This window comes from Giraffa tippelskirchi, chromosome 12 (assembly GCF_054371585.1).
Source record: "Giraffa tippelskirchi isolate mGirTip1 chromosome 12, T2T-mGirTip1v1.2.pri, whole genome shotgun sequence".
Lineage (NCBI taxonomy): Eukaryota > Metazoa > Chordata > Mammalia > Artiodactyla > Giraffidae > Giraffa > Giraffa tippelskirchi.
The window spans coordinates 96,355,589-96,382,446 of NC_137286.1; the positions used below are offsets into that span (position 1 = coordinate 96,355,589).

Consider the following 26,858-nt stretch of genomic DNA (forward strand, 5'->3'; position numbering starts at 1 on the left):
ATTTCAGAGGCCAGCTGGGCTTTCCTGACGTTCTTTGATCATCAGAGTGTACAACTTGGCTCAAAACACCTTTGTATGATCTTTTTATTTTTTTGTTCCAGCTACCGGGGACCAGACTTGGGGATGGGGACCAGGCTGGGGGTGGCCACTGCTGCAGCGTGAGCTTATAGGAGCCTCCAGTTCCAGAGGGTGATGGAGATGGACATGTAGGGGTGGACACTAGAACATCAATACCCAGTCTTGTGTATGGAGTGTAGTCTCAGGAACCGTCATGTCATTTAAGCAGTGTATATGGTGAAACATAAGGGGAAATAAATTATCCCCCAGAAAGCTGCAGATTTTTAAAATCTCAGGAGACATTAACTGAGAAGGTGTTCATAAGTCTCAGAACCTGCAATTTGGCTTTGGTAAGTGAAAGAAGTGGTATCAGTTGGGGTGGAAGAAAGAGATTTTTGTTGTATTTTGGTGTTGCTTAGTTTTGCTTTAAGGAACATTCATTTAGTGGAAAGAGGACCTTTTTTGGTGACCCTGGAAACTAGAAACTTTCAGCTTATTGATTTGTACAGAATGTGATTGAGAAGCTGATCTGTGGACCAGAGTTTTGGATTCTGGGAACTCTATTGATTACTGGGGTTCCTGTATAATTAGAGCTCCACCGGCAGGGGAAGTGTTTGGGTTGGTAATTGATTCTGTTCCCTTGACAAAAATCCAGGAATTCCAACTCCGTCTGTAAAGCTTGAAATTCATCAGGGTATAAAAATCCATATATCCAAATCTGACCTGTTTTCTGGCCAGTAAAATCAATTGAAAAGTAGACACAGGATTATTTCTAAAAGGAGAGAATCTGTTTTTTAAAACTTCTCTAATTCTAGAATATTTTAACTTACAGTGATGTATTTTTTCATGAATCTAGAAAGTACTTTTTATTTCAAAAGTTGGACTAAACTACTCACTAAGTTTCTATCTGTTCAGTCCGTTTGTGCTTCCCACCTCATCCTGTTATCTATACCCCTGGTATACTCTACACTTTTTCATCACTTACAAAATAGATATGAAAAGCTTACATCATGGCAGGGATTATTCTCTCCTCCCTACCCCCACCGTCCACACCACACCCCCACTGTCCACACCACACCATGTGCTAATGGGCCTTTCTTACTGTCACGGCGGTCTGGTCAATTCTACCCTCCCTCCCACTCTTGCCTATTTTGACAGTAGAACAACTTCCTGAGCTTTTCATTTCCTCATAGAAACCATATGAGCTTTCCTCTCTTCTTTCCTTTCTTTCCTCTCTTCTCTTTCAGCCCACATTCTCTTTCAGAATTCATAGCAAGGAATCAACCCTGAATAGATCTCAGTTGAGTGATTGTCACATTTTAGCAATATCCTACTTGTTTGACATAATTAACTTAGTAAATATTCTGAATCATTTAAAGAAAATTCTCAGTATGTCTCAATAATTTTTTCTCTATCAACTCTTGCCTGGTTAGCTTACACTGTGGTCTCTCAAATGTATTCTGCGCCACCCTCTGTCAGTTCACCCCGTTGTAGGCAGAGTGGTCTCCCAAAAATGCAAAGATAATCATGTTACTCCCAAGCTTAACAGTTTCCATTGTCCATCTTATTTTATTTACTTTTTGCTCATTTTAATGAAATACTGCATCTTTAACTTGGCCTAAAAGGCCTACTGTAAGCAGACTCCAGCCCTGCCTCCCTGTCTTGTCTTAAGTGTCTGTCCTTCAGAAGCTCTGTACTAGAGCCATCCTGGACTTCTTTTACTTTCTGGAATTCACCTGCTCATTGCACTCCCAGGCCTGTACATCTGCTGTTCCCTTTCCAGAAAGCACTTTGCTGCTTGTCTGCTTCCCACCCTCCCACAGCCCCTGCCTTTCATGTGGTTCCTCCTAGCCAGCTGGGGCACCTCTGCCTGAAGCTGCAGAGCAGGTTGGTGCCGAAGCACATGCTCCGCTCAGACCCCCTGGCTTTCCTTTGCAGCACTGGGCACAGAGTTGCCACTGAATTACTCAACTACAGACATTTGCTCAGTGTCTGTCCTCCCCAAAAAAGTGTTGACTCCATGAGGACAGGGACTGGTCTTTCTGTCTGTTCACGGTATCCCCCAGAGTCAGCACAGAATCAGTCAGCACACAGTAGGTTCTCAGTATGTATGGCTCAGATCTATACACTGTATGTAGTGTAATTTGGAATGTAGAGTAGAGTATATTTACTTTCAAATGCAGGTATAAGATGACCAAATATTATTCATTGGGGGTTCTTCCAGGTCTTGTTTTAAGAAATAAATAATAACCATATATATGACCATATACTAATAAATGATGCTTTGCATATTTAAGAATAGTTTGTCTTCAGCAGTTTTAGCTGTTCTCTTTAAAGTCAGGTTCACAGTATTATTCTCCATGGAAAATCATTTTCTTTTAGCTAATGTCAATGTTCAGTATTCACCAAACTATCAGAATTCCACCTCACTGAATTCCTAACTGTAGTTAATAATAATGCCACAATTAAAAAAAAAAATTCATGTTGGAAATCTTCAAGGGTATTAGAGAGACTAGTACAGTGAACTTCCAAGTGCCCATAATATTAATAGTTATCAATATACAGCCAGTCTTGTTTAATACCTACCCTCTCCTACACCTCCTTCTCCAGCCTCCCATCACTGCTCACTGGTAGGTCATTTTAAAGGCAAGGTGGATTATTTTAAAGCAAATCTAAGATATCGTTTCCTTTTATCCATAAGAACTTGAATAAGTACCTAAGATAAGGAATCTTTAAAAAGCAATACCAATAATCACACCTAAAAAATTAAGAACAATTCCTTAGTATTATCAAAAATCCACTTGGTGTTCAAATTTCTTATTTATCTTATGATTTCTTTTTTAAACTGTGAGTTTTATACAAATGAAGATTCAATTTTCCTTTCCTTTTGATTTTTTTTTCTTTTTATCTTCTCTTTTTGTGTTTTATAAAGGGGCCATTTGTCTTATAAATTTCCCACATTCTGATTTCATCCCCATAGCATCTTGAAAGATATTCCTCTTTTTTTTTTTAAATGTCTTGTAAACTTGTAGTTAGATCAAGAATCTGGATAAGATTTTGAATCATATTTTTTTTTTTAAGTGAGAATAAAAGTGGTCCATCTTACATCCTACTTAATACCCGAGCGGTATTTTCAAATACCTGAGCCGTATTCTTAAAACTATCCAGATCATCAAAAACAAAAGTCAGCAAAAATGTCACAGTGTTGAGTAGCCTAAGAGAGCCTAATCAGTAAATGTAATGTAGGATCCTGGATGGGATCCTGGCATAGGAAAAAAAGTACATTAGGAAAAACTAAGGAAATTGGAATAAAGAATGAGCTTAAATTAATAATAATGTATTGATGTTTGCTCATTAATTGTAAGAAATTTGCTAAACTAATGTAATGTGTTTGCAGTATGGGAAATTGGGTTTGGGGTATATAGAAAATCTACTGTTTTCATATTTTTTCTGTAAATGTAAAATTATTCTAAAGTTAAAGGTTTGTTTTTAAAAAGTCACCTCTCTCTCACTTACCCCTTGCCCAGTTTTAAACAGCCTGGCATTAGTGGTTGCTATAGAAATGAACTGTAAAAAGACTGTTGTTATTAACAGAGTGAACTCCTGCTCAGAGAAGCCAGGGTTTTGACTAATGACTCAGAATTTGGATTTTCTTACCCATTAAAAGGAAACAGAGAAGCTAAAGCATCTATTATATATAAAACTTTAAACAGAGCAAGCATGAGTTTCAGAATATCCCCTTCCCTTGTATTTTTTCAAATAATCTGTAACTGTAGTATCTACCTCAGCCACACACTGCAGAACCCTCTTTGGGCAATTGCATGAAATCAAAATGCAACATCTTCTCTTGTAAATTGAAAAAAAAAAAAAAAAATCCTTCTTATCCCTAGGGCTTCCCTGGTGGCTCAGGGGTAAGAATCCACCTGCAGTACAGGAGATGCAGGAGACTCGGGTTTGATCCCTGGGTCAGAGAGATCCCCTGGAGAAGAAAATAGCAACCCACTCCAGGATTCTTGCCTGGAAGATCCCGTGGACAGAGGAGCTTGGCGAGCTACAGCCCACGGGGTAGCAAAGAATCAGACATGACTTTGCAACTGAGCAACAGCAGTCTTTTCCCTCATTGATTTAAGATGCTGCTGTCAGTAAATTTCCATATTAACACCACCATTTTAAATTCTAATGAAATAAAGAAAATCACCCTAGTGTAGTTACTTCTTAATAAGCTAAATGTATGAATCCCAAGTTTTTTAATGATGATTTTGCTTCATTGTAAACTTTTTTCCCTTTCAGATTTGGTAAGAAAAAAAATACACATTTGCTGTTTGTTTTTATAATCCCTGAGAATTTTAAAGGTATGTGCCTGTTGAGTATATTATTTGTTTTTTTCTCCAAGTAGAAATCATAAGGTCAATGTTTAATACAAAGATTCTTAGGTTGTGTTTCAGGGCACGGAGCTGATATTGCTTTAACCGAACCACTAACGATGGAAAAAATGAGTGTTGTGTTGAAATACTGGAAAACATATTTCTCACATACTGGTGAGTGAAAAACAAGTTTCCAAAGGTTTGAAAAATTCCAATTAAAATTCTTTGAGAACTGTATTTATACATTTGGTTTTCCACTGATGCCTTTTATATGTTGAGGATTAACTGCATTCTCTATACCATAAGGACATCTAATCCTTGTTTATCATAGTCTGAAGAAAACAACACACAAGAGACAACACTACACATGGGCATCACAGATGGTAAATACCAAAATCAGATTGATTATATCCTTTGCAGCTGAAGATGAAGAAGCTCTATATAGTCAGCAAAAATAATACCGGGAGCTGACTGTGGCTCAGATCATGAACGCTTATTGCAAAGTTCAGACTTAAATTGAATAAAGTAGGGAAAGCCACTAGACCATTCAGATATGACCCAAATCAAATCCCTTACGATTATACAGTGGAAGTGACAAATAGATTCAAGGGATTAGATCTGATAAACAGAATGCCTGAAGAACTATGGATGGAGGTTGGTAACATTGTACAGGAGGCAGTGATGAAGATCATCCCCGAGAAAAAGAAATGCAAAAAGGCAAAATGGTTGTCTGAGGAGTCCTTACAAATAGCTGAAAAAAGAAGAGAAGTGAAAGGCAAAGGAGAAAAGGAAAGATACACCCATCTGAATGCAGAGTTCCAAAGAATAGCAAGGAGAGATAAGAAAGCCTTCCTAAGTGATCAGTGCGAAGAAGTAGAGGAAAACAACAGAATGGGAAAGACTAGAGATCTCTTCAAGAAAATTAGAGATACCAAGGGAACATTTCATGCAAATATGGGCACAATAAAGGACAGAAATGGTGTGGACTTAACAGAAGCAGAAGATATTAAGAAGAAATAGCAAGAATACACAGAAAACAATACAAAAAAGACCTTCATGACCCAGATAACCACAATGGTGTGACTACTCACCTAGAGCCAGACATCCTGGAGTACAAAGTCAAGTGGACCTTAGGAAGCATCACTAAGAACAAAGCTAGTAGAGGTGATAGAATTCCAGCTGAGCTATATCAAATCCTAAAAGATGATGCCGTGATTTGACAAAGGAGGCAAGAATATACAATGGAAAAAAGACAATCTGTTTAACAAGTGGTGCTGGGAGAACTGGTCAACCACTTGTAAAAGAATGAAACTAGAACACTTTCTAACACCATACACAAAAATAAACTCAAAATGGATTAAAGATCTAAACGTAAGACCAGAAACTATAAAACTCCTAGAGGAAAACATAGGCAAAACCATATGCTCTCTGACATAAACCACAGCAGGATCCTCTATGATCCACCTCCCAGAATATTGGAAATAAAAACAAAAATAAAGAAATGGGACCTAATTAAACTTAAAAGCTTCTGCACAACAAAGGAACTATAAGCAAGGTGAAAAGACAGCCCTTGGAATGGGAGAAAATAATAGCAAATGAAGCAACAGACAAACAATTAATCTCAAAAATATACAAGCAACTCCTGCAGCTCAATTCCGGAAAAATAAATAACCCAATCAAAAAGTGGGCCAAAGAACTAAACAGACATTTCTCCAAAGAAGACATACAGATGGCTAACAAACACATGAAAAGATGCTCAACATCACTCATTATCAGAGAAATGCAAATCAAAACCACAGTGAGGTACCATTTCACACCCATCAGAATGGCTGCTATCCAAAAGACTACAAGCAATAAATGCTGGAGAAGGTGTGGAGAAAAGGGAACCCTCTTACACTGTTAGTGGGAATGCAAACTAGTACAGCCGCTATGGAGAAGAGTGTGGAGATTCCTCAAAAAACTGGAAATAGAACTGCCATATGACCCAGCAATCCCACTGCTGGGCAATACACACTGAGGAAACCAGACTTGAAAGAGACACGTGTACCCCAATGTTCATCGCAGCACTGTTTACAATAGCCAGGACATGGAAGCAGCCTAGATGCCCATCAGCAGATGAATGGATAAGGAAGCTGTGGTACATACACACAATGGAATATTACTCAGCCATTAAAAAGAATACATTCAAATCAGTTCTAATGAGGTGGATGAAACTGGAGGCTATTATACAGAGTGAAGTAAGCCAGAAAGGAAAACACCAATACAGTATACTAACACATATATACGGTATTTAGTCAATCGGTAAAGATAACCCTGTATGCAAGACAGCAAAAGAGACACAGATAAATAGAACAGTATTATGGACTCTATGGGAGAGGGCTAGGGCGGGATGATATGGGAGAATGGCATGGAAGCATGTAAATTATCATATGTGAAACGAATCACCAGTCCAGGTTCAATGCATGATACAGGGTGCTTGGGGCTGGTGCTCTAGGATGACCCGGAGGGATGGGATGGTGAGGGAGGTGGAAGGGGGGTTCTGGAAGGGGAACACATGTACACCCATGGTGGATTCATGTCAATGTATGGCAAAACAAATACAATATTGTAAAGTTAAAAAATAGAAAATAAACTAATTAAAAAAAAAAAAAGATGATGCTGTGAAAGTGCTGCACTCAATATGACAGCAAATTTGGAAAACCCAGCAGTGGCCACAGGATTGGAAAAGGTCAGTTTTCATTCCAGTCCCAAAGAAGGGCAGTGCCAAAGAATATTCAAACTACCATGGAATTGCACTCATCTCACATGCTAGCAAAGTAATGCTCAAAATTCCCCAAGCGAGGCTTCAATAGTATGTGAACCGAGAACTTCCAGATGTTCAAGCTGGATTTAGAAAAGGCAGAGGAACCAGAGATCAAATTGCCAGCATCTGTTGGATCATAGAAAAAGCAAGACAATTCCAGAAAAACATCTGCTTCATTGGCTACACCAAAACCTTTGACTGTGTGGATCACAACAAACTGTGGAAAATTCTTAAAGAGATGGAAATACTAGACCACCTTACCTGCCTCCTGAAAAACCTGTAAGCAGGTCAAGAAGCAACAGTTAGAACCAGACATGGAACAACAGACGGGTTCCAAATTGGGAAAGGATTACATCAAGGCTGTATATTGTCACCCTGCTCATTTAACTTCTATGCAGAGTACATCATGCAAGATGCCAGGCTGGATGAAGCACAAGCTGGAATCAAGATTTCTGGGAAAAATAGCAATAACCTCAGATATGTAGATGACACTGCCCTTATGGCAGAAAGCGAAGAACTAAAGAGCCTCTTGATGAAAGTGAAAGAGGAGAGTGAAAAAGTTGACTTTAAAACTCAACATTCAAGAAACGAAGACCATGGCATCGGTCCCATCACTTTATGGCAGATAGATGGGGAAGCAATGGAAACAGAGACTTTATTTTTCTGGGCTCCAAAATCACTGCAGATGGTGACTGCAGCCATGAAATTAAAAGACACTTGCTCCTTGGAAGAAAAGGCATGACCAACCCTAGATAGCATATTGAAAAGCAGAGACATTACTTTGCCAACAAATGTCCATCTAGTCAAAGCTATGGTTTTTCCAGTAGTCATGTATGGATGTGAGAGTTGGACCATAAAGAAGGCTCAGCACCAAAGAACTGATGCTTTTGAACTGTGGTGTTGGAGAAGACTCTTGAGAGTCCCTTGGACTGCAAGGAGATCCAACTAATCAATCCTAAAGGGAATCAGTCCTGAGTATTCATTGGAAGAACTGATGCTGAAGCTGAAGGTGCAGTACTTTGGCCACCTGATGTGAAGAACTGACTTACTAGAAAAGACCCTGATGCTGGGAAAGATTGAAGGCAGGAGGAGAAGTGTATGACAGGGGATGAAATGGTTGGATGGCATCACTGACTCAGTGGACATGAGTTTGAGCAAGGTCTGGGAGTTGGTGATGGACAGAGAAGCCTGGTGTGCTGCGGTCCATGGGGTCACAAAGATTCAGACACCTCTGAGCTAAACTGAACAGAACTGAAGAAAACAAGGGTGAATAAAATAAAGGGAAACATGTGTTCTCTGCCTGTGGGGAAAGTTTGTCTTCAAAGGTTTAAAATGTGTTGCATAAGGACAAATGCAATGTTGTAGTTAAGCACAGGGTATTTTTTTTTTGTTTGTCGTTTGTTTTAGTAACTGCTACCATCATTCCTTAGTCATTTAAATGGACTTATTCATGCTTTGTCATTGTGTGATTATATAAAAGCCAGTGCCATTAACCTTGAGTCTTGTGCTTTGGTAAACACTTGTATATAAATTATTTTACTTCTTTAAGTTAATAGAGTGGTTATCCTTTCTGTTTCAGATTTTTATTGTGTGTTACTTTCTTGTTTTTTTTTTTTTAGACTTTTATATACAGATAATTGATGTCAGTGCTTCAATGAGACCTTACATTTCTAAACTCTTTACCTATACTGTATTATGTGTATTGCCAGCATCTAAACACTTAAGATAAAATTAAATTAGTTTTAATATGGCTTGTAAAAGGGCAGACTCCAATTTCTGAAATTAAATTCTACTGAAATCATTGTTGATCAGTGACTCTTTATGGTTTTTCAAAGCCTGGGTTACAAGCAGGAATCCATTTAAATTAATGTAATTTTCTTCAAATGGACCTGGAAGACAGTTTTGGGATCATGATGGGTAAGCTCATACTCTAGATGATGCAAGATTCAGTACACTTCTCATTTTTTTAAAATGTTCTTCAGTATGGAGGGAAGATGAGTGAGTCTGTTTTGTAACATCCTAATGGCTCCCAGCCACTGCAAGTGTAGAGTTCTTCCTGGGAGAGAAATGGTAACCCTTCTGGACCAGGGTCCTTTTGTAATCTCTTCTCGTTTTGGTTCTCATTGGAAATAGAGCAGCTGCTCATCTCCACTTGTCTAGCACATTCCTATTGGTCATAACCACATCTCACCAGTCATCTCAGCTCTGCTCGGAGGATGAGCAGCTGCAAAACAGCTAAAAAAGAATAACCCCCAAACCAAAAAATGACACAACCATCAGATGCTTTATTTTGACAATGCAGCTGCTTACTGAAGACTCATATGTATTTTCTGTCTCTGACATTTACCTGTAAATAATAAATAAGCTCAGTTGAATGCATTTTAAGCACACCTATCACTAATTAGTAGAATCTGGTTAAAGGAGGCTGCTGTGGAGTAAATTGTATGTAGTGTTGTAATTTTGCTTTCTCACCCGAGTTCCATGCTTCACAGGCTGAAATCTATGAATTACTTTTTTTATTTTAAAAGCACTGCTTTGTAAAATCTATTGAGTGGAACACGACAACTGTTTTTTATTAGAGCTTGCATGTGTGATTAACATCATCCCCACCAGTGATTTTATAATTAAAATGGTTCCTTTTTTTAAACTTGCAGTTAAGAATGAAATTTCTGTGAAGCCTGAAGAACCTGAGTTGCCTCTGCAGAAGTCCTGGAGTGAACACCTGGGATATTTTTCTACTGATGTATTTGCTTGGTTAGTTTTTCTTTTTTTCTTCACTTTTACCTAATAGCATTTTTTTTTTTTTTTTTACTGTGTATGTTTCATTAAAAAAATGTTTCTTGAGGATTTATTGATTGTGGAACAGCAGCTCCAGTGCTGGGGGTGATGCAAAAGAAAGTATCTGTTTTGTGGAAGAAGGATACAGCTTGTTCTGTATTTCAGAATCCTGAGCTGGCACTGAAGGTGCATATTAAAGAAGTATCCATCTCAGTATAAGGAAGCACTCCACAACCACAGGGGAGCAGGTTGAATTGTCAGGTAGTAAGTTACCCATCGGGCTTCCCTGATAGCTCAGTTGGTAAAGAATCTGCCTGCAATGCAGGAGATCCTGGGTCGGAAAGATCCACTGGAGAAGGGATAGACTACCCACTCCCATCACTGGGCATGTTCAAGTAGAGACTGGGTTAAATAAAAGCAGTGATGTTCAGACTTTTAAAACAGTGAAATCCTGAGCTGTTATCTATCTGCCGCTAAGCTTTTCCCCAATGTCTTTCCTGAACTGTCCCCCTGGTTATTGAAAATGACCCTTTAAAGACAGTCTCTCTGTCTGTGTCCCTCTGGGATATTAGAACTAGCCTTCAAACCTGCAGAGGGTCAGCCACTGAACTGAGGGCTATTTAAACCCTTTCGGTTCTAACATTGAATGCTTGTAAAAATTCTATATTCGTGAATTTCTTTGTTTCACTTGAAGCTGATTTCCAAGGTGATTTTTAAATAGATCATTTGACTATAAAGAATGGACAGAAGTGCTGAGGATTTGGGTGATGGCAGTAAGAATTTTGAGTCACTTCCAGAATTTGTAGAATGTGACCATCTACTATTTTGTACAAGGAGGAGACTTGGCAACCAGTAAGTGTAGTTAAACCAGGGATGCACTTACTTCAGTAGTGCAGAGTTAATAACAGCTTTCTTTATCTTATTTAAGATTTTAACCTCAAAGAAATTTTCTGTGTTAAACTTTTTTCCTGGGAGTTGAGGTTGGGAAGGTTTTGGAAGGCTTTGTGATTTTCTTGTGTTACTTGAAACTGCTTTTTAAGCCCTCTTCATCTTGTATCTTTGTTTTTCCTCACAATCCTACTAGTATAAATAAAAGTAAATTTTCAGATGAAGTCATTTGAAAGTCATGTATCTTCAAATGAAAAAGATAATATTAATTTGTAAGTTTCTTAGGGAAATATATTTTTTAATAAATTAAAGTCAAATCTAGAAAAATGGTAGATCCAGAAAATATCCATTAAATGACGCATTTTTACATGGAGGGAACTGCACCAGTTGCTGATCAAGCTGGAATAGTGTATCTTGGCCTTCTCCTCTGTGCTGTTTTCCTGTAATGCACCTGTAGATACAGTCATGTAATTTGGAATACTCATAATCAGTGAGGTTAGAATATTTTAGTACTGTTTGTGTCTGTTACTTATCAGTATCTTTTAGAATTTTGGATGGAATTTATGATAATCTTGATAATAAATTCTTTTGAAATAAAATATTCTGTACCAGTTACATAAGGTAAAATGCTTTGATAATTACTGTGCCTTTGTATAAAGCTAGGGATTTAGAGAAGCGTCCTTTTACTAATGTATTGGTGATTATTTTACAACTGCCTCATAATTTTCCTTTTAAATGTATGGTACACTTTTTTTTCTTGTTTCTAGCTCTGAATCTCTAAGAAATGACATTGAACTTGATTTAAAGCCTCCATTGTCAAATTTTGAGAAAAGAAAAAAGATTTCTCTTCTTCATTCAAGCAAGGAAAAGCTGAGAAGGTAGATTTTGATACAGCCCTCCCCTCCCTTTTTTTTTTTTAGCATTATTCCTTTGTAGGAAGAAATTACTTTCATGAGTTTCATAGTTGTTTATAGCATTGTTAAAAGTCAGTGTGAAGACTTCTCTTATGGTCCAGCGATTAAGAATCCACCTGCCAATGCAGGGTACATGGGTTCGATCCCAGTCTGGGAAGATTCTACATGCTACGGAGTGACTAAATCCACACACCACAACCACTGAAGCCCACATGCCTAAAGCCCATGCTCCATAACAAGAGAAGCCCGAGCACCAGAAACTAGAGAGTAGTCCCTACTCGCTGCAACTAGAGAAAAGCCTGCAGGCAGCAACAAAGATGCAGCAAGGCCAAAAAAATAGTCATCACTGTGAAACTAGTTTATCTGGCAACTGAATATATGCTACTCACTCATGCCACTCATTTAGCCATTCAGCAAGTAGGTGTGAATGTAATGTGCCAGAATATGATTGGAGATAAGAAATAAATTGTTGCCTTTAAGGAGGTCTTAGCCTAGTGCTCAGACATACTTCTAACAAAAATATTTAGGAACAAAAATGCATAAAAGACATGTAATACACTAGAATATATAGAGAACTCCTAAAGTTCAATAATAAAAAGACCTGCATAGGTAAAGTATTTGAACAGACACTTCACAAAGGAAGATAAAGTGCCTAATAAGCAGCAGAAAAAGAATGCTGAATGTAATTTGTCATCATGGAAATGCACATTTTAAAGCATGAGATACTACCACATATACCTCAGAAAGTCCAATATTTTAAAACTAAAACTGACAGTGTTAAATGTTGTCATAGATTTGGAACAACAGGGATTCTCATACACTGACGGTGGGAGTGTAAAATGGTAGAATTTGGGGGAAAATTCTGCCAGTTTCTTCTAAATTTATAAAATAGCCCATTGGTTCAATTCCTGTACATTTACTAAGAGAAATAATAATGTGCATTTACAAAAAGACATATAGAATACCTAGCAGTTTTATTCCTAATGATCAAAAATTAGAATTAGCAGAAGTGCTTATTAATAAGAGCCTGAATAAATAAGTTGTGGCATATTTATACTTTGGAATGCTATTAATAAATAGCAACAAATTACTGACATAACAGATTATCTTGAATAAATCTCAAAAAACATTATGCAAGTGAGAGAAATGTTACATAAAAAGACACGTTGTGAGATTTAATTTATATGAAGTTAGAGGCAAAAATTACTGTGAGAGGGAAAAATATCAGAAATGTTGTTGCCTTTTATGGGGGATGAGACTGACTAAGAAGGAACAGAAGGAACTTTCTGGGGTCATGAGAATGTTGATGAGGTGGTTTGTGTCACACAGCTTTGTGCATCATCAAAACTCATAGAATGGCACCCTTAAGATTGGTGCATTTTATTTTATGTAACTTTTACCTGAAAATAAAATAATTTTAACTGTAGCTCATAATATGTTTAGGGGTTTAGTGTACTGAAGTCTGTAATTTACTTTGAAATACTTCAGTGTAATGAAATGTATTGATGTCTGGCCAGTGGGATGGTTCATATATGACAAAGCATGGACAGTAAATGTTCACTGTGGACTCCAGGTTGTGGGTATGTAAGTGCTCCCTGTACAGATTCTTAATTCTTTCAGCTTTTAAGGATTAAGAATTTTTAATTCTCTCAGTCTCCCTGTATGTTTGAACATTTTCCTAATGGAAGAAATTTTTAATATGATTTTTCACTATAAAAGTGATATATGCCCCACAGATACTTGGAAAATGTAGAAAATAAAAGGAAGAAATGATATGCTGTATGGTCCAATTATCTAGAAATAATGACTAATTGACACTATCATCTCTTGGCCTTAATGGCTATAATCATATTTTATATGCTATCTTCTACTTATATCCTATAGAAATACCCTGTTTTTCCCCAGTAAGCTTGATATCCTTTCCACTTCCAGATAATATTCTGCTGAACTAATATCCTCTAGCTTACTTAAGCATCCACTTATTTTGTGTCTTTAGATTGGTTTTCCTATTTTACTGAATGGCTACCGTAACGGATATCATTCTACAGAAAGTGTATTCTGTGTTTGCGATCCTTATAAGTGAAAGTACAGTGTGGAAGAGTGTATGAAGTTTCAAAGCCCTTCATCCATGTGCCAAATTTGTTGACACTTCCAACTCTTTTACAGAATGGTCCCTGAGACATTTCCACGGAACCCCCAAAGCTTAAAGCCCAATTAAAATACCACCCACTGGTCTAGAATATTTGAGTTATTCACTGGCTATATGTCAAAGTGAATCCTTTAATTGATTTATATTTGTCATTCTGAGGTTCAGAAAGGTTTAGTAATTTGCCTAAGATCCCAGCTAGAAATTGGCAAAGCCACCCTTTGATCCCATCTATGTCAAGGCAGTATTCAGCACAAAACATGCTTAAGAATGTTTATTAAATGAAAACATGGATAACTGAAGGTCCCAAAGGCTTCGGTCAATTTGGTGTTACATTTCCTATGTATTTCCCTTCAGAACTATGAAAGATTTAGGTTGGTTTCTTTCTGGTATGAGCCTGGATGTCATTCTCATTTGCATCTTGGTTTATTTGTTTTGCTCATGTCCCCGCCTTGTGTAAAGGAAGCAGGCTTTTGATTTTCCTTTGGACACTTCAGAACACTTTGGACACTTTAGAACACTTAACTGTGTTTCAAGATGCTAATTGTGTGTCGTTGGAAATGTGGTCCAGATCAGAGTGATGGGACTATCCCATGGACTCTGTCTTCCAGGTGTTTCTCTCATGTGGGTCACAAAAGGATTTACCTATGTGGTGTGTGATTCTCTCCTCTGAAGGTTGCGTTGCCTGTGGGTTTCCATAGGCAGAGGGGGTGTTCTCTGGTGTCCTCAGTGTCTGGGCATCCTGCGCACCCACAAGTACGAGTGAGCTGGGCTGCCATTAGCACAGACGCTGTACTTGGCAGCATGTGAGCCGGCGCTCCAGAAAGCTCTGACTCTAGGGGCCGTGGAGGCTGCTGGCTTGTGGGGACATGGTCTTCCTCCGAATTGGAGACCAGAAAGGGAGGGGCCGGTTCCTTTATAAATAGACCCAGGAGGAAGATTGTTTGTCCTTGTGACAGGAAGAAAGTAGACTAATTATTCCTTACTTGAAACACTTCTCTGCTCAGAGAACGAATCAAGTATTGCTGTGAGCAGCTGCGCACTCTGCTGCCGTATATAAAGGGGAGAAAGAATGATGCGGCTTCTGTCCTCGAGGCCACAGTTGATTACATGAAGTTTGTCCGGGAGAAAATCCCTCCAGCCATCATGGGCCAGGTATGCAACTCTCAAGACCTTGAATTTTATGCTCGTAGACAATGCTTTAATGCTGCAGTTTCCTTTCTTTCTGTTTTATATTTGGAAGTGTATGTCTGTTTGTATATTTTGAAAAACATCTGTAGCTATCTATTGATAAAGTAGGTCTCTGTCTGTCTGTCTGTTTCTTAGATTACAGAAGTACTTCAGCAAAATAACAGATTTTCTAAGAAACAACAAATGCCCATCCAGCTACCTGTCCCAGGCACGATCATGGCACAAAGGTATGATAATCTGAATCTTGTGAATCCAAAGTCGCCTTGTTACTTTACTCTGATACTAATGCTAGAAATAAGACAGGTACTGAACCCACCCATACTGAGACCTCCGGCATCTACTAAGAATCAGTGAACTTTTCCCACTGCTGATGTGCATCATTGAATTACAGTGGCTAAAATATATAATAGTCTCAGGCCTGGGATCCCTTCATGACTTGACTCACTCTTAACTTCTTTTGTTGTTTCTTTAAACCAGACTTCACAAGTAGTGCCTGTGGTGACTGACAGTGTATTTGTGGCATGATGGATTCTAGCATTCCTCTGTGACCAGGGCAATCCAGCCTCATTTTTTTCAGTTAGGAGTCCTTAAAGAAATTTCTAGTGTAAAAGGTGGTGTGCCAAATGAATGCTTCCTTATTTAAATCGATTAGAATATGTAAACCAAGAAAAACTCTTAACAAGGAAAAGTAAACCTTTCCTTCATGTCCTAAATAACCATCCTGAGTCCTAGTCTATGCTTTGCTCTATATTTAATACAGAGTTTAGTCTCTGTGCCTTTTAGAACTGGAATGACAGAAGAGCAGTTCAACTCAACAATGATCATGTCTTCTTCTTTGAGAAATGCCTAAGGAGTGTTTTTTGTCTTCTAAGGGAAAACGGTGTGCTGACAAGCACTTACTCACCCTTGACAGGCATCAGATTCCTGAGTAATAAGCGCTTGAATGTGTACTCTGTTCCTACCTCCGAGGACACCTTGGATGAAGCTGTGCGAGGTGAGCTCTGCCCGCTGCTCTGCGGCTGTAGTGTCTGTGGGCTTGTGTGCATGTCCTGCTCACCCAGGGCTCCTGTGCAGCCACTGCCATAACCAAGGGATGAGGCGTAGCTGGAAGATTGCACCCTGGGTCCTCTGGTGCTGTCCACTGAAAGGACACAGCTGGCCACAGGCATTTAAATAGTGTTATCCCAGAGGGTGGGCTGAAAATTGGCTAGCATCACCAGAAAGTTCATCTTGCTCACAGATGACGAGCACACTAGTGACTGTGTGTGTTATATGAGTAGAATCTAAAGCGAGGGAAGTATTCATGTTAATTCAGTGCTAACAATGTATAGGCAGATCACGGATATATTGTGAGTTCTCTTCCAGGCCATTGGAATAAAATGAGCTTCGCAATAGAGTCACACGTTGTTTGATTTCTCAGTGCATATAAAAATTATGTTTACACCATACCGTAGTCTGTTAAGTACATGAGAGCATATGTCTAAAGAAGTCATATGCATGCCTTAATTTTAAAAAGTTTTATTGCTTTAAAATGCTAGCCGTCATCTGAGCTTTCAGCGAATACTAGTAGTGATATCAAAGATGTGACACTGTCATTGAGGTCACGTGCATATTGTGGGGACATAATGGAGACCACATGAATAAATGGGGTTACTGGGATTGATGTCAAAAGTCAAAGGAGAGAGGGGCCCAAAATGGGACACAACCCTCCTTGCTCATGTATCAGCCTCAGGGTGTGTGTTAGTCCTTTTAAACTTTTTTCCTGACTTAGTGGGGAGGGAAGGAGAGAAGGAAAAAGTAGCCATGAGCCATGGTTAAACTGCTTAGAGTAGCTTTGGCTGAATGTCACAAAGAATGATTAAATCATCCCAGATTAGATCAGAGAGGGGCCAGGCCACAGGCACATGCCTGTCAATGTTACTTCTTATACAGACAGTACTTTTGCGTTTTCACCCTTCATATCCTGCAGAATCTCCGAAACACTCTCCTCATGCTAGTGCATTCAGGCCTTTCTGTGCCCCCAGATCTCTTGGTTTTGTATCACCTAAAGTGACTGGTCCAAGAAGAAACAAATCCACTAGGACCATAGGCTTATATCAGGTTCAGGCTGGAGGAGACCTTGAAGGTCATTGAACCAAACCCTTTATTCTGATTTTATTTATATACATTTTTCCATTTGAAAGCAGCATTAGTCCTTTACTAAAAACCAGCTAGTAGTAGTCATGTACAGATGTGAGAGTTGGACCATAAAGAAGGCCGAGAACTGAAGAATTGATGCCCTCAAATTGTGGTGTTAGAGAAGACTCTTGAGAGTCCCTTGGACTGCAAGGAGATCAAACCAGTAAATCCTAAAGGAAATCAACCCAGAATATTCATTGGAAGGACTAATGCTGAAGCTCCAATATTTTGGCCACCTGATGTGAGGAGCCAACTCATTGGAAAAGACCCTTATGCTGGGAAAGATTGACAGCAGGAGAAGGAGGCGACAGAGGATGAGATGGTTAGATAGCATCACCAACTCAATGGACATGAGTTTGACCAAACTCTGGGAGATAAGTGAAGGACAGGGAAACCTGGCGTACTGCAGTCCATGGGGTTGCAAAGAGTCGGACATGACTTGGCGACTGAACAGCAACAAAATCCAGCTAAGATAATAACTTCATTTTTTAATGTATTTCCTTCAAGTCTTTATATATATGTGTATGTGTGTGTGTGTATATATATATATATATATATATATATTTTTTTTTTTTTTTGGTAGTAATACTATAGTAGTAGTGGTCTTCCCAGTGGTCACGTATGGTTGTGAGAGCTGGACCGTAAAGAAGGCAACATACCAAAGAATCGATGCCTTTGAACTGTGGTACTGGAGAAGACTCCTGAAAGTCCCCTGGACAGCAAGGAGATCAAACCAGTCAGTCTTAAGGGAAATCAACCCTGTATACTCGTTGGAAGGACTGATGCTGAAGCTTAAGCTCTAGTATTTTGGTCGTCTGGTGCAAACATCTGTCTCACTGGAAAAGTTCCTGACGCTGGGAAAGATCAAGGGCAGAAGGAGAAGAGGGCATCAGAGGATGAGATGACTAGATGGCATCATTGATGCAACAGACATGAACTTGGGCAAACTCCGGGAGATGCCGAGGGACAGGGAGGCCTGGCCTGCTGCAGTCCATGGGGTAGCAAAGAGTTTTACACGATGGGGCAACTGAACAACGACAGCATAGTAGTAATCATATTGGACCTCCGATTTTGTCTCTGACTTTTTTACTTAACATTGTGTCCTGTACACTTGGATTTTGTATTATGCAGCCTTTATCACCAGTTTAATGGTTTTAGTAGTTTATCCAATGGTGTATGTGACTTCCCTGGTGGCTCAGATGGTAAAGCGTCTGTCTACAATGCGGGAGACCTGGGTTTGATCCCTGGGTGGGGAAGATCTCCTGGAGAAGGAAATGGCAACCCACTCCAGTATTCTTGCCTGGAAAATCCCATGGACAGAGGGGCCTGGTAGGCTACAGTCCATGGGGTCGCAAAGAGTCGGACACAACTGAGCTCAGTCACTCCAACGGTTTATAGAATAGTTTTCTTGCTACATTTAGTGTTTCCAGGTTTGTGGGGAAAGTGATTTTATACATAACATTTCAGAAAATACATCCCCATGTATGGATTTTTCTATATTTTGAACTTTTCCTTGGGCTAGATGTGAGCACATGTGTAGCTGGCCATGCATGTTGCAAAATGGTTTTTGAAAGAGGAATGGAACAATTGGAATCAGTTAAGTCTTTCAAATTGCACTTTCATCACTTAGGCCAGTAAATTGAAGGTTAGAGAAGTTAAGTGGCCACCTGTGATCCCCTGCTTTCTGTGATAAATCTGACCTGTAAACCAGAAGTGCTGATCTTAGCGTTTAGACTTCATTAAGCTGCTTTTACTTGTCCCTTTCCATAAATTTATGTACACTTTTGTTGAAATGATTTTTTTCACAAATATTCCAGGTCCATTTGTATTTAAAGTCTATATAAAATTATATTCCTTTACTCTCATTTCTGTTAGTGTCCAGAAGAAAATAAATATTCACAGCATAGAGACTACATTGTTAACATTCACTATATATTAAACATTTTTTCTGCCTTCTAGTTACTGTACAGAATAGAGCGATATAACAGTATAACCCACTCACTGATGGAAAAATCAGTGACCAAACTATTTGTGGCTGAATGGAGTTTTTCTTTCCAACATTCTTCCTTGCTTCATAGAAATGGCCACTTATTATGATGAAAGATACACACACACATACACAGGCGGAGAGATCTGATGTGTCTCTCAAATCTCTGTCTTTAAATGACAAGTGAACACTAATTTATAGTGTTTGTATTGAACTAAATGTCACTACCAAAAAGTTCACTTTGTTTTTTCATCAGCATTTGAGTGTAGCAGTATCTTAAGTTTGTACTGTGGGGAAATGAAATAGAAGGTGATTTATTTCAAATACAGTAGTTCAGAATTACCAATTTGCATATACTGACGGATACTCTTTTTTATTAAAGGTCAGTCCAGCTCTGCGTCAGAGAACGCTATTGGTGATGTGTGTAAAACCCGAATCCCCAGCACAGATCTGTCTCTTAATTCCTTCCACGGTGTCAGATACTATTCTAAAGGGGTCCCTTCCTATGACGCAGCTGCCGTAACAAATCAGAACACTTCAGCGCATTTCCCAACAGCTGTACCCAAAGTCTCCAAGTTTCTTCCTCAGCACTGCAATTCTGTGTTGGGCCAGGCGTGCACAGCACACCCCAACTGTCTGGTAAGTCTCCTGGGGTCTGTGGGTCAGACCAGGCTCTTTCATTCCAGCCCACAGGGGCCCCTGACCTGCGTTTTGTTGCTGATGATTTGGGTTAGAAATCTCTTGGACTGGGACCATGGGAGGCAGCCCAGGCACTGGTTCCCGGTGCTGCACGACGGCTCTCTAGATATCCAGAGTCAGTCTGGACGTGGCCCTGCTGCTCTGACCGGAAGTGACCAGATGGAACCTAATCTCCTCTAGCACCCCTCCTCACTGCCCCCTACCCCCCCAGCCTCATCCTCCACTGGCCCCGTGGCTGGCTGCTGCTTTATCTCTAGGCACCAGTCACTTACAGTTTATGAAAACCTGTTCTTGAAATGCCAGCCAGGCTGGTTTCACATCCCAGGTGTCTGCATACCACAGATATTTATTGAGCACCTACTGTGTTGCAGCATTGTGCTAACCACTGAGAATGGAGTGTCTAAAGATAGACCACGATCCCTGTGTTCATGAAGCTGAGTCTCATAGGGTACAAACATAGAAGCAGACAGTGGTGATGTGCATTGGAGCACGTAGGGGGAGACCCCAGTGTATGTAGTGTGACACAGATGTGGGCAAGGTTAGAGACAGCGTGTCCCTGGAGGAAGTACTGTCTATGCTGAGATCTGAAGAGTGAGAATTAGCCCAGGAGAGCAGTTAGGAATTGTGAGTGAGGAAGAGAAAAGCATTCCAGGTAGATGGTTCAGCATGTATAAACAGAGGTATCTTCATTTTGGGCAAGAATTGTCCAATTCCAGAGGAAGACCCAAACCAGACTTGCCTGCTTAAAATAAACTCTCATAGCCTTAATATAACTATCAATACTTTTGCATATTAATAATTGTTAACATGTTTTGAGCACTCAGTAAGTAATATGTCAAATACCGTACATATTGATGTGAGTTATCTGATGAACCTCTGACAGTCATCTGAGGTAGTCATTTCCATATGACATCTATAGAGTGGGAATAATAGTGACTTACCCAAAAAAACATAAGAAAACTATTCTAAAGAGCATTAGAAAGACATTTTAAAACATGAAGTATCTACAGATATAATACTGTTGCTAATAATCATTAGTATACCAGTTTGAAAACTAGAGTAAACTTTTTTAAAAAAAGGATTTTTTAAAATTGTGACCTACAGTGAACTGTATGTAGTTTTTGTTGGAGAATTGTTACAAGAATATAATTACTTTTAGTAACTATGAATAATACATATTTAAAAACCTGTAGGCATATTCACCTAAAGAGTTCATGGTTTTACAAATTATTTCCTATTGCTTGAGGACATAGAAAATACATGTGTGTCATTATGCGTAAGAACAGGCCTGTATTCAATTAATGTGTTTTTTGTTTTTTTTTTTCACCTTTGCAGCAACAGTTTTGGGCGTATTAATAGCACATGTTTGAAATTCACTCTAGACCACCTATTGGGTGCCGTTTGACAATACAGGAAGAATGGAACAAAGAATGATCTTGAAAGCTACCCCCAGAGACCTAATATCAAAAGGGTTTGCATTGTATGGCTTCTGATAAATGTGCTAAAAGCTTCTGCAGGTAGAAAGACAGGCAGCAAGAGTGCTAGCTAGCCATAGGCTTTTATTAATACTTAGCTTCATATACACTTGGATCTCCCCCAACCAAAGTGCTCTAAGAACAAATGGCCTAGGTGACCTGGACACTTTTTGTTCTCAAAAAACATTCTACAATTTATACAAAAAGTACATTATAAAGACCCACAATTTATGCAAAAAGTACGTTATAAAGAAGATCCACATAGTGCATTGATGTCACTAAATACAGATATTGCAGCTTGATTCCTTTAGTATCACTGTGAGTTACTGTCACTTATTTCTAGGTGGTATCTTTTCCAGATTTGGCATTTTAGAGCACTTCCTTCATTATTCACACTAAGATACCTTAATTTGAGAGATGTGTTTACCTCCTCACTTGACTACTAATGAATAAACTGACATGTTTATTTTTGCATTTCACCTTCTCTTGAGTGAAATGAGAGCTAACAGGTAAATGTCTCTTTCTGGATCTTTAGTTACAGCTTAGCAGGTTTTTCTTTATTTTCCATCTCCTTCTCTCTATGGGCGTTAGAAAAGATTGTTGGAAATAAGGGGAAAAAAATGTTTGTTTTATATTTCACTGAAGTGTTCTTATGCATAAGTTTTATTATTAAAGGAAATATTCAGTTCTAATACTGAAAATGATAACCCGTTTTTTGTTTAATAAATGCATGTTCCCTCTTTTAGTAGTGCTGTGTAGGGAATTTAATTTTACTAGATTTTTGAACAGTTTAAAAATTAGGCATAGCCTACATTTCATGTTAAAATGTATAACTTTTCTTTGAGGATTGCAAGATGATGGAATTTGTAGATGTTTGGCAAACTTGATAAAGGAACTAGAAGTTTCTAACTAAGATTCTGTGCTTTTTATTGTAAACGTGTGCTTGACTCTTGGCTGTTGGGAATAGTAATGGCTTTGACATCATAGGAGAACCTGTTGAGGTGTTTTGAGCACTGGGATGACTTCCTGTGTTCACAGCTGGTCTTAGTTTATACTGGGACTTGTTCTTTGTATCAGCATTTCCCTCAGTGCATGCATGGACCATGAGACACAGTTGTGGCTGGGAATTCTATAACACCTGGAAGGGTGACACACAGATCCCGTCATCTGTGGTTTTCAATCTCCTTTTTTGTTCTCTTTCTACATGAAGAAGAGGCTGCCAGATTCATATTTTTTTCAGTGCTGGTCCCCATGATCCTTCATGCAAGTGTCCAAAATCACTTCCAATACTTGAATTTTATTTTTAATAAATTATGCTCTTCTGACTAAGTTCAGCTGTCAGCTGGGGAGGAAAGGTTAGGTGGGCCTCAGCTTGTAAAACTAGAACATGATTTTACTTTGTAAAGTCATCATGACTGGTCATGAGACAATTGCAATGTTGTTTTTACAATGAATAAGGTGCAAAGAGTTTGTTGAGAAAAAGTGGTTGCTTGCAAGTTTCACACTGATGGTTACAGCAGTCCCTTCCCCAGATAGGGATCAGGGGCAGAAGCAAATGATTATTGAGCCCTTTCTGTGGCCCAGGCAGTTTAGGAGATATACCTTTGAGGAGAGGGACTTGGCTGTACTAGTCTCTAGACCCTCCATGTCGGCCATCTGGATGGTTAGATGGATGGATGCACAGGTGCTTGGATTGCTACCCGGGGGAAGGAGGGGCCAAGAGGAAGGAGGCGTCTGAACATGGGTGATGATCCTGAGAAAGGAAAGCAGAAGACATGGTCAGGCACTTAGGGACCCACTTGAAGTCAAAAGAGAAGGAAGAGTGGAAGTAGATACTTAGCCATCCATCGGTATAGCTTTTACAGAGAGTGTATTGCTACTCTGTTTACACCTCTTTCCTGCCCCTCAGCCATGCTTTTCTAATAGATGAGCTGGATGGTCTCCCAGCATAGCAGACATGGCAGTAATTGGTAGTGTTTGCAAACAAACTGTTGTCTGTTCAATGGAGAACAGTCAGATGTTGAACAACTCAAAAATCATTCTGTTATTTATTAACTTTTCTCTAACTATTTATTTGGCAGGCTTTGTCTTATTTTTTTTTAAAAAAGACTTCTTTTTTTGATGTGGACCATTTTTTAAAGTCTTTATTGATTTGTTACAATATTGCTTCTGTTTTAAGTTTGGGGATTTTTTTGGCCCCAAGGCATGTGGGATCATAGCTCTCAGACCAGGGATTGAACCCACACCTCCTGTGTTGGAAAGCAAAGTCTTAACCACTGGACTGCCAGGGAAGTCCCATGGTAGGCATTGTCTTAAATACTGGGAAAACTATACATATAAGGCATTGTCTTTTTTTATGTTCTATATGTAGGCATTTAGAATCTGCTGGGAGGGACAGGTAGGCTGGAATTGCAGTGGAGTTCAGTGAGTGCTATGCAGGGGGAGAATATGAAGTTCTCAGAAGCATCACCCACAGCATTCTGGGGATTCACAAGAGGCTATGGAGGTAGTGATGTCTGTGGGTGTGTGCTAAGTTGCTTCAGTCATGTCAGACTCTGTGCAACCCTATGGACTGCAGCCTGCCAGTCTGTGTTCTCCTTTAAAACTGGTAGTGACATGACCTATCTCTTGAGCTTGTCATGAAGATTAAATGATAAAATATGTGAAAGCTCTTAGAACAGTGCCTGGCACATAGTAAGCATTAATACATGTTAATTCACCATATGATCGTCATCACCACAATTATAACCATGATTAAGCTAAGGTTTTAAGGGCCTGTAGACATAAACTAAGCCAAGCCGTGGAGATTTGGGGACTGGTTAGGGAGATGAGTTTTCAGGCAGAGAGAACCTCATTCGCGAAGGAACAAAGAAAAGAACAGTGTAACACGTCTGGAGAAGTGAAGGTGATTCTGCGTGGCTGTGAAGAGAGTTCAGGCATGGGATCGAGGAAGAATGGAGCAGGGAGAGACAGGTGAGGGCCATGTGACATTGCCCTGTTTGCACTCTGACTTGTCCTCATTGCTGCCATGGTATTGACGTTATCAGATTTGCATTTTAAGGTGGCCATTCTGGTTTTGGTGAGTTAAAGCCAGAATGAATCAAAGCAGGGCTAAAACCAACTTGGCAGGGGAAGGACTGGCCATTTCAGTAATTCAGACAAGAGATGGCCTGAAATAAGTCACTGGCAATGGGGATGAAAAGAAGAGGCAAATTTGGTTGATATTAAGATGGAAGAATTAGCAAGAGGTGGTAGATGATCTGATATAGAGGTTGTGAAGGAGGGCAAAGTAGTAAGGATAACACCCAGGTCTCTGGCTTTGGTTGCTGGACGGGTCACACTGATCTCACTGTGGGGACACAAGGAAACGAGCATTTGGAGGGATGGCGTTGGATGATGACAGTTTCATCTGAGAATGTGCTACGTCGGGTGTGTTTAGGGTATCCTAATGGAGGTGGCCAAAAAACACTCAGATCTGTGCACACAGAGAGGCGGGGATTGGGGTGAGAGATGGTTTAAGGTATCTTCATCCTGAGGTGGGAAAATGTGGCCAGGGGTAGGGATTCAGTCGTTAAATGGTGGCCTGGGTGACACACGAGGGCCTTCTAACCCTGCAGTTCTATTACAGTTCATCATGAGAAGTCACTCGGTCAGGCCACAAATGTCGCATGACACTGCAAGTTACCAGAGTTTTGAGACATGGATAGAACTCTCTAAGGCAGAGGGTACAACTTGCTTGTGGCGGCTGTGTTTACTGTTTCATTTATTTTTCCTTCTAGTTTTATGGAGATGTAATTGACATACAACACTGTATAAGTTTAAGGTATATAGCATAATGACTTACATATATCATGAAATGATTAGGACAGTAAGTTTAGGAAACATCCATCTTCTCATATAGATACAAAGTCAAAGAAAAAAATTTTTTCCTTGTAATGATGACTCTTAGGATTTACTCTCTTAACAACTTTGATATATAACATACAGCAGGGTTATTTATATTAATCACGCTGTGCAATATATCCCTAGTGCTTATTTATCTTATAATCATAAGTTTGTACCTTTTGAAACCACCTTCATCCAATTCCCCCTCTCCCCAACCCCAGTGAGAAATTAGATTTCTCTGAATTTCTGGCTTCTGAAATATTCAAAACATAGGCAATACTGAATCTATTTCTGCTTTGGCAAAATAGCAGCACATTGCTCAGGTAAGTAGTACCTGGCCGTTTATATTGGGCATCAGGTTCCTTCTAGTCACATCTCACCCAGCTTGCTTCCTTCATTGAAATGACTTTCCCGGTCCCTATAGGTATTCCAGTTTGTCCCCCACACTTGGGGGATGGAGAGTGGCAGCACATTAAAATACACATTCCCAGGCAGCATACCCCACGGTCAGATTGGCAGGCTTGGTCATGCGGTACCAAGGAATTCATATTATAACAACACTGCCCAAGATGTTGCTGGCATCTGATTATCCTCCTTAAAAACACCCAGTGCACATAAACGGATGTAGATACCCAGAGGGGACATGAAACAGAATGTAAAAAGTGAAAGTGTTAGTTGCTCAGTCAAGTCCGACTCTGCAACCCCATGAAGGAGACTCCTCTGTCCATGGGATTCTCCAGATGAGAATACTGGAGTGGGTTGCCATGCCTTTCCCCAGGGAATCTTCCTGACCCCGAGATCGAACCCTGGGTCTCCTGCACTGCAGGCAGATTCTTTACCATCTGAGCCACCAGGGAAACAGAATAGACACAGTAAAACATCATCGACTTCCAAACCTGAAGCACGTGTGGATTTATGAAAACCATGCATCTGGAGGCTCCTGTCTCAGAGACTCTGGTTCCATAATTCTGGAACAAGGCCCAGTAATCAGCCTAGAATGATTCTGATGCACTGCCAGGTTTGAGGGCCACTGTTAGATTTATTAGTCGGTTGCCTTTTCCTTCTCCAGGGGATCTTCCCAACCTAGGGACCAAACCCAGGTCTCCTACACTGCAGGCAGATTCTTTACCAACTGAGCTACGAGGGAATCTCACTCTTAGATTTATAACGTGCTAGTGAAGTGTCTTGAGAGCAGATGTCAAGGAACGAAGCAGGAGGAACACAGCCTTCCAAATTTCTGCAGCTCATGGGAGAGAATCATTACTGCCCCACTGGGTGACAGAAAAAGGTTTGCTAAGGAGATGAGTTTCAGAAACGGCTTTGGTAAGTTAGAACGATGATCAGGTCAGAGCATAGCTGTGGGGCAATTCAAAGGCTCTGGGAGAGGACCCAGGGATGTTTCAGTAGAAATAAGAAGAGTGAAAACCACAAAAGTGAGGTCTGCTTCGCTCACTTGCGCTTATCTTGATTGCGTAAAAATTTGTATGAAGGGA

The 26,858-nt window shown here is 39.7% G+C and overlaps 1 protein-coding gene across 3 annotated transcripts in view; it reads left to right on the forward strand.

The window, feature by feature from the left end:
• SOHLH2 (spermatogenesis and oogenesis specific basic helix-loop-helix 2) overlaps nt 1-22,389 on the forward strand; it is a 43,374-nt gene extending 20,985 nt beyond the window's left edge. For all 3 annotated transcript variants that reach the window (XM_081551829.1, XM_081551830.1, XM_081551827.1), the window contains 9 exons: nt 4,348-4,409; nt 4,491-4,595; nt 9,879-9,978; nt 11,658-11,768; nt 14,958-15,105; nt 15,277-15,368; nt 16,014-16,135; nt 19,689-19,945; nt 21,341-22,389. In XM_081551829.1, coding sequence (XP_081407955.1) covers nt 4,348-4,409; nt 4,491-4,595; nt 9,879-9,978; nt 11,658-11,768; nt 14,958-15,105; nt 15,277-15,368; nt 16,014-16,135; nt 19,689-19,945; nt 21,341-21,361 — 1,018 coding nt within the window. In that variant the 3' untranslated portion in view covers nt 21,362-22,389. The remainder of the gene's footprint in view (nt 1-4,347; nt 4,410-4,490; nt 4,596-9,878; nt 9,979-11,657; nt 11,769-14,957; nt 15,106-15,276; nt 15,369-16,013; nt 16,136-19,688; nt 19,946-21,340) is intronic.
• The last annotated feature ends 4,469 nt before the right edge of the window (nt 22,390-26,858 follow it).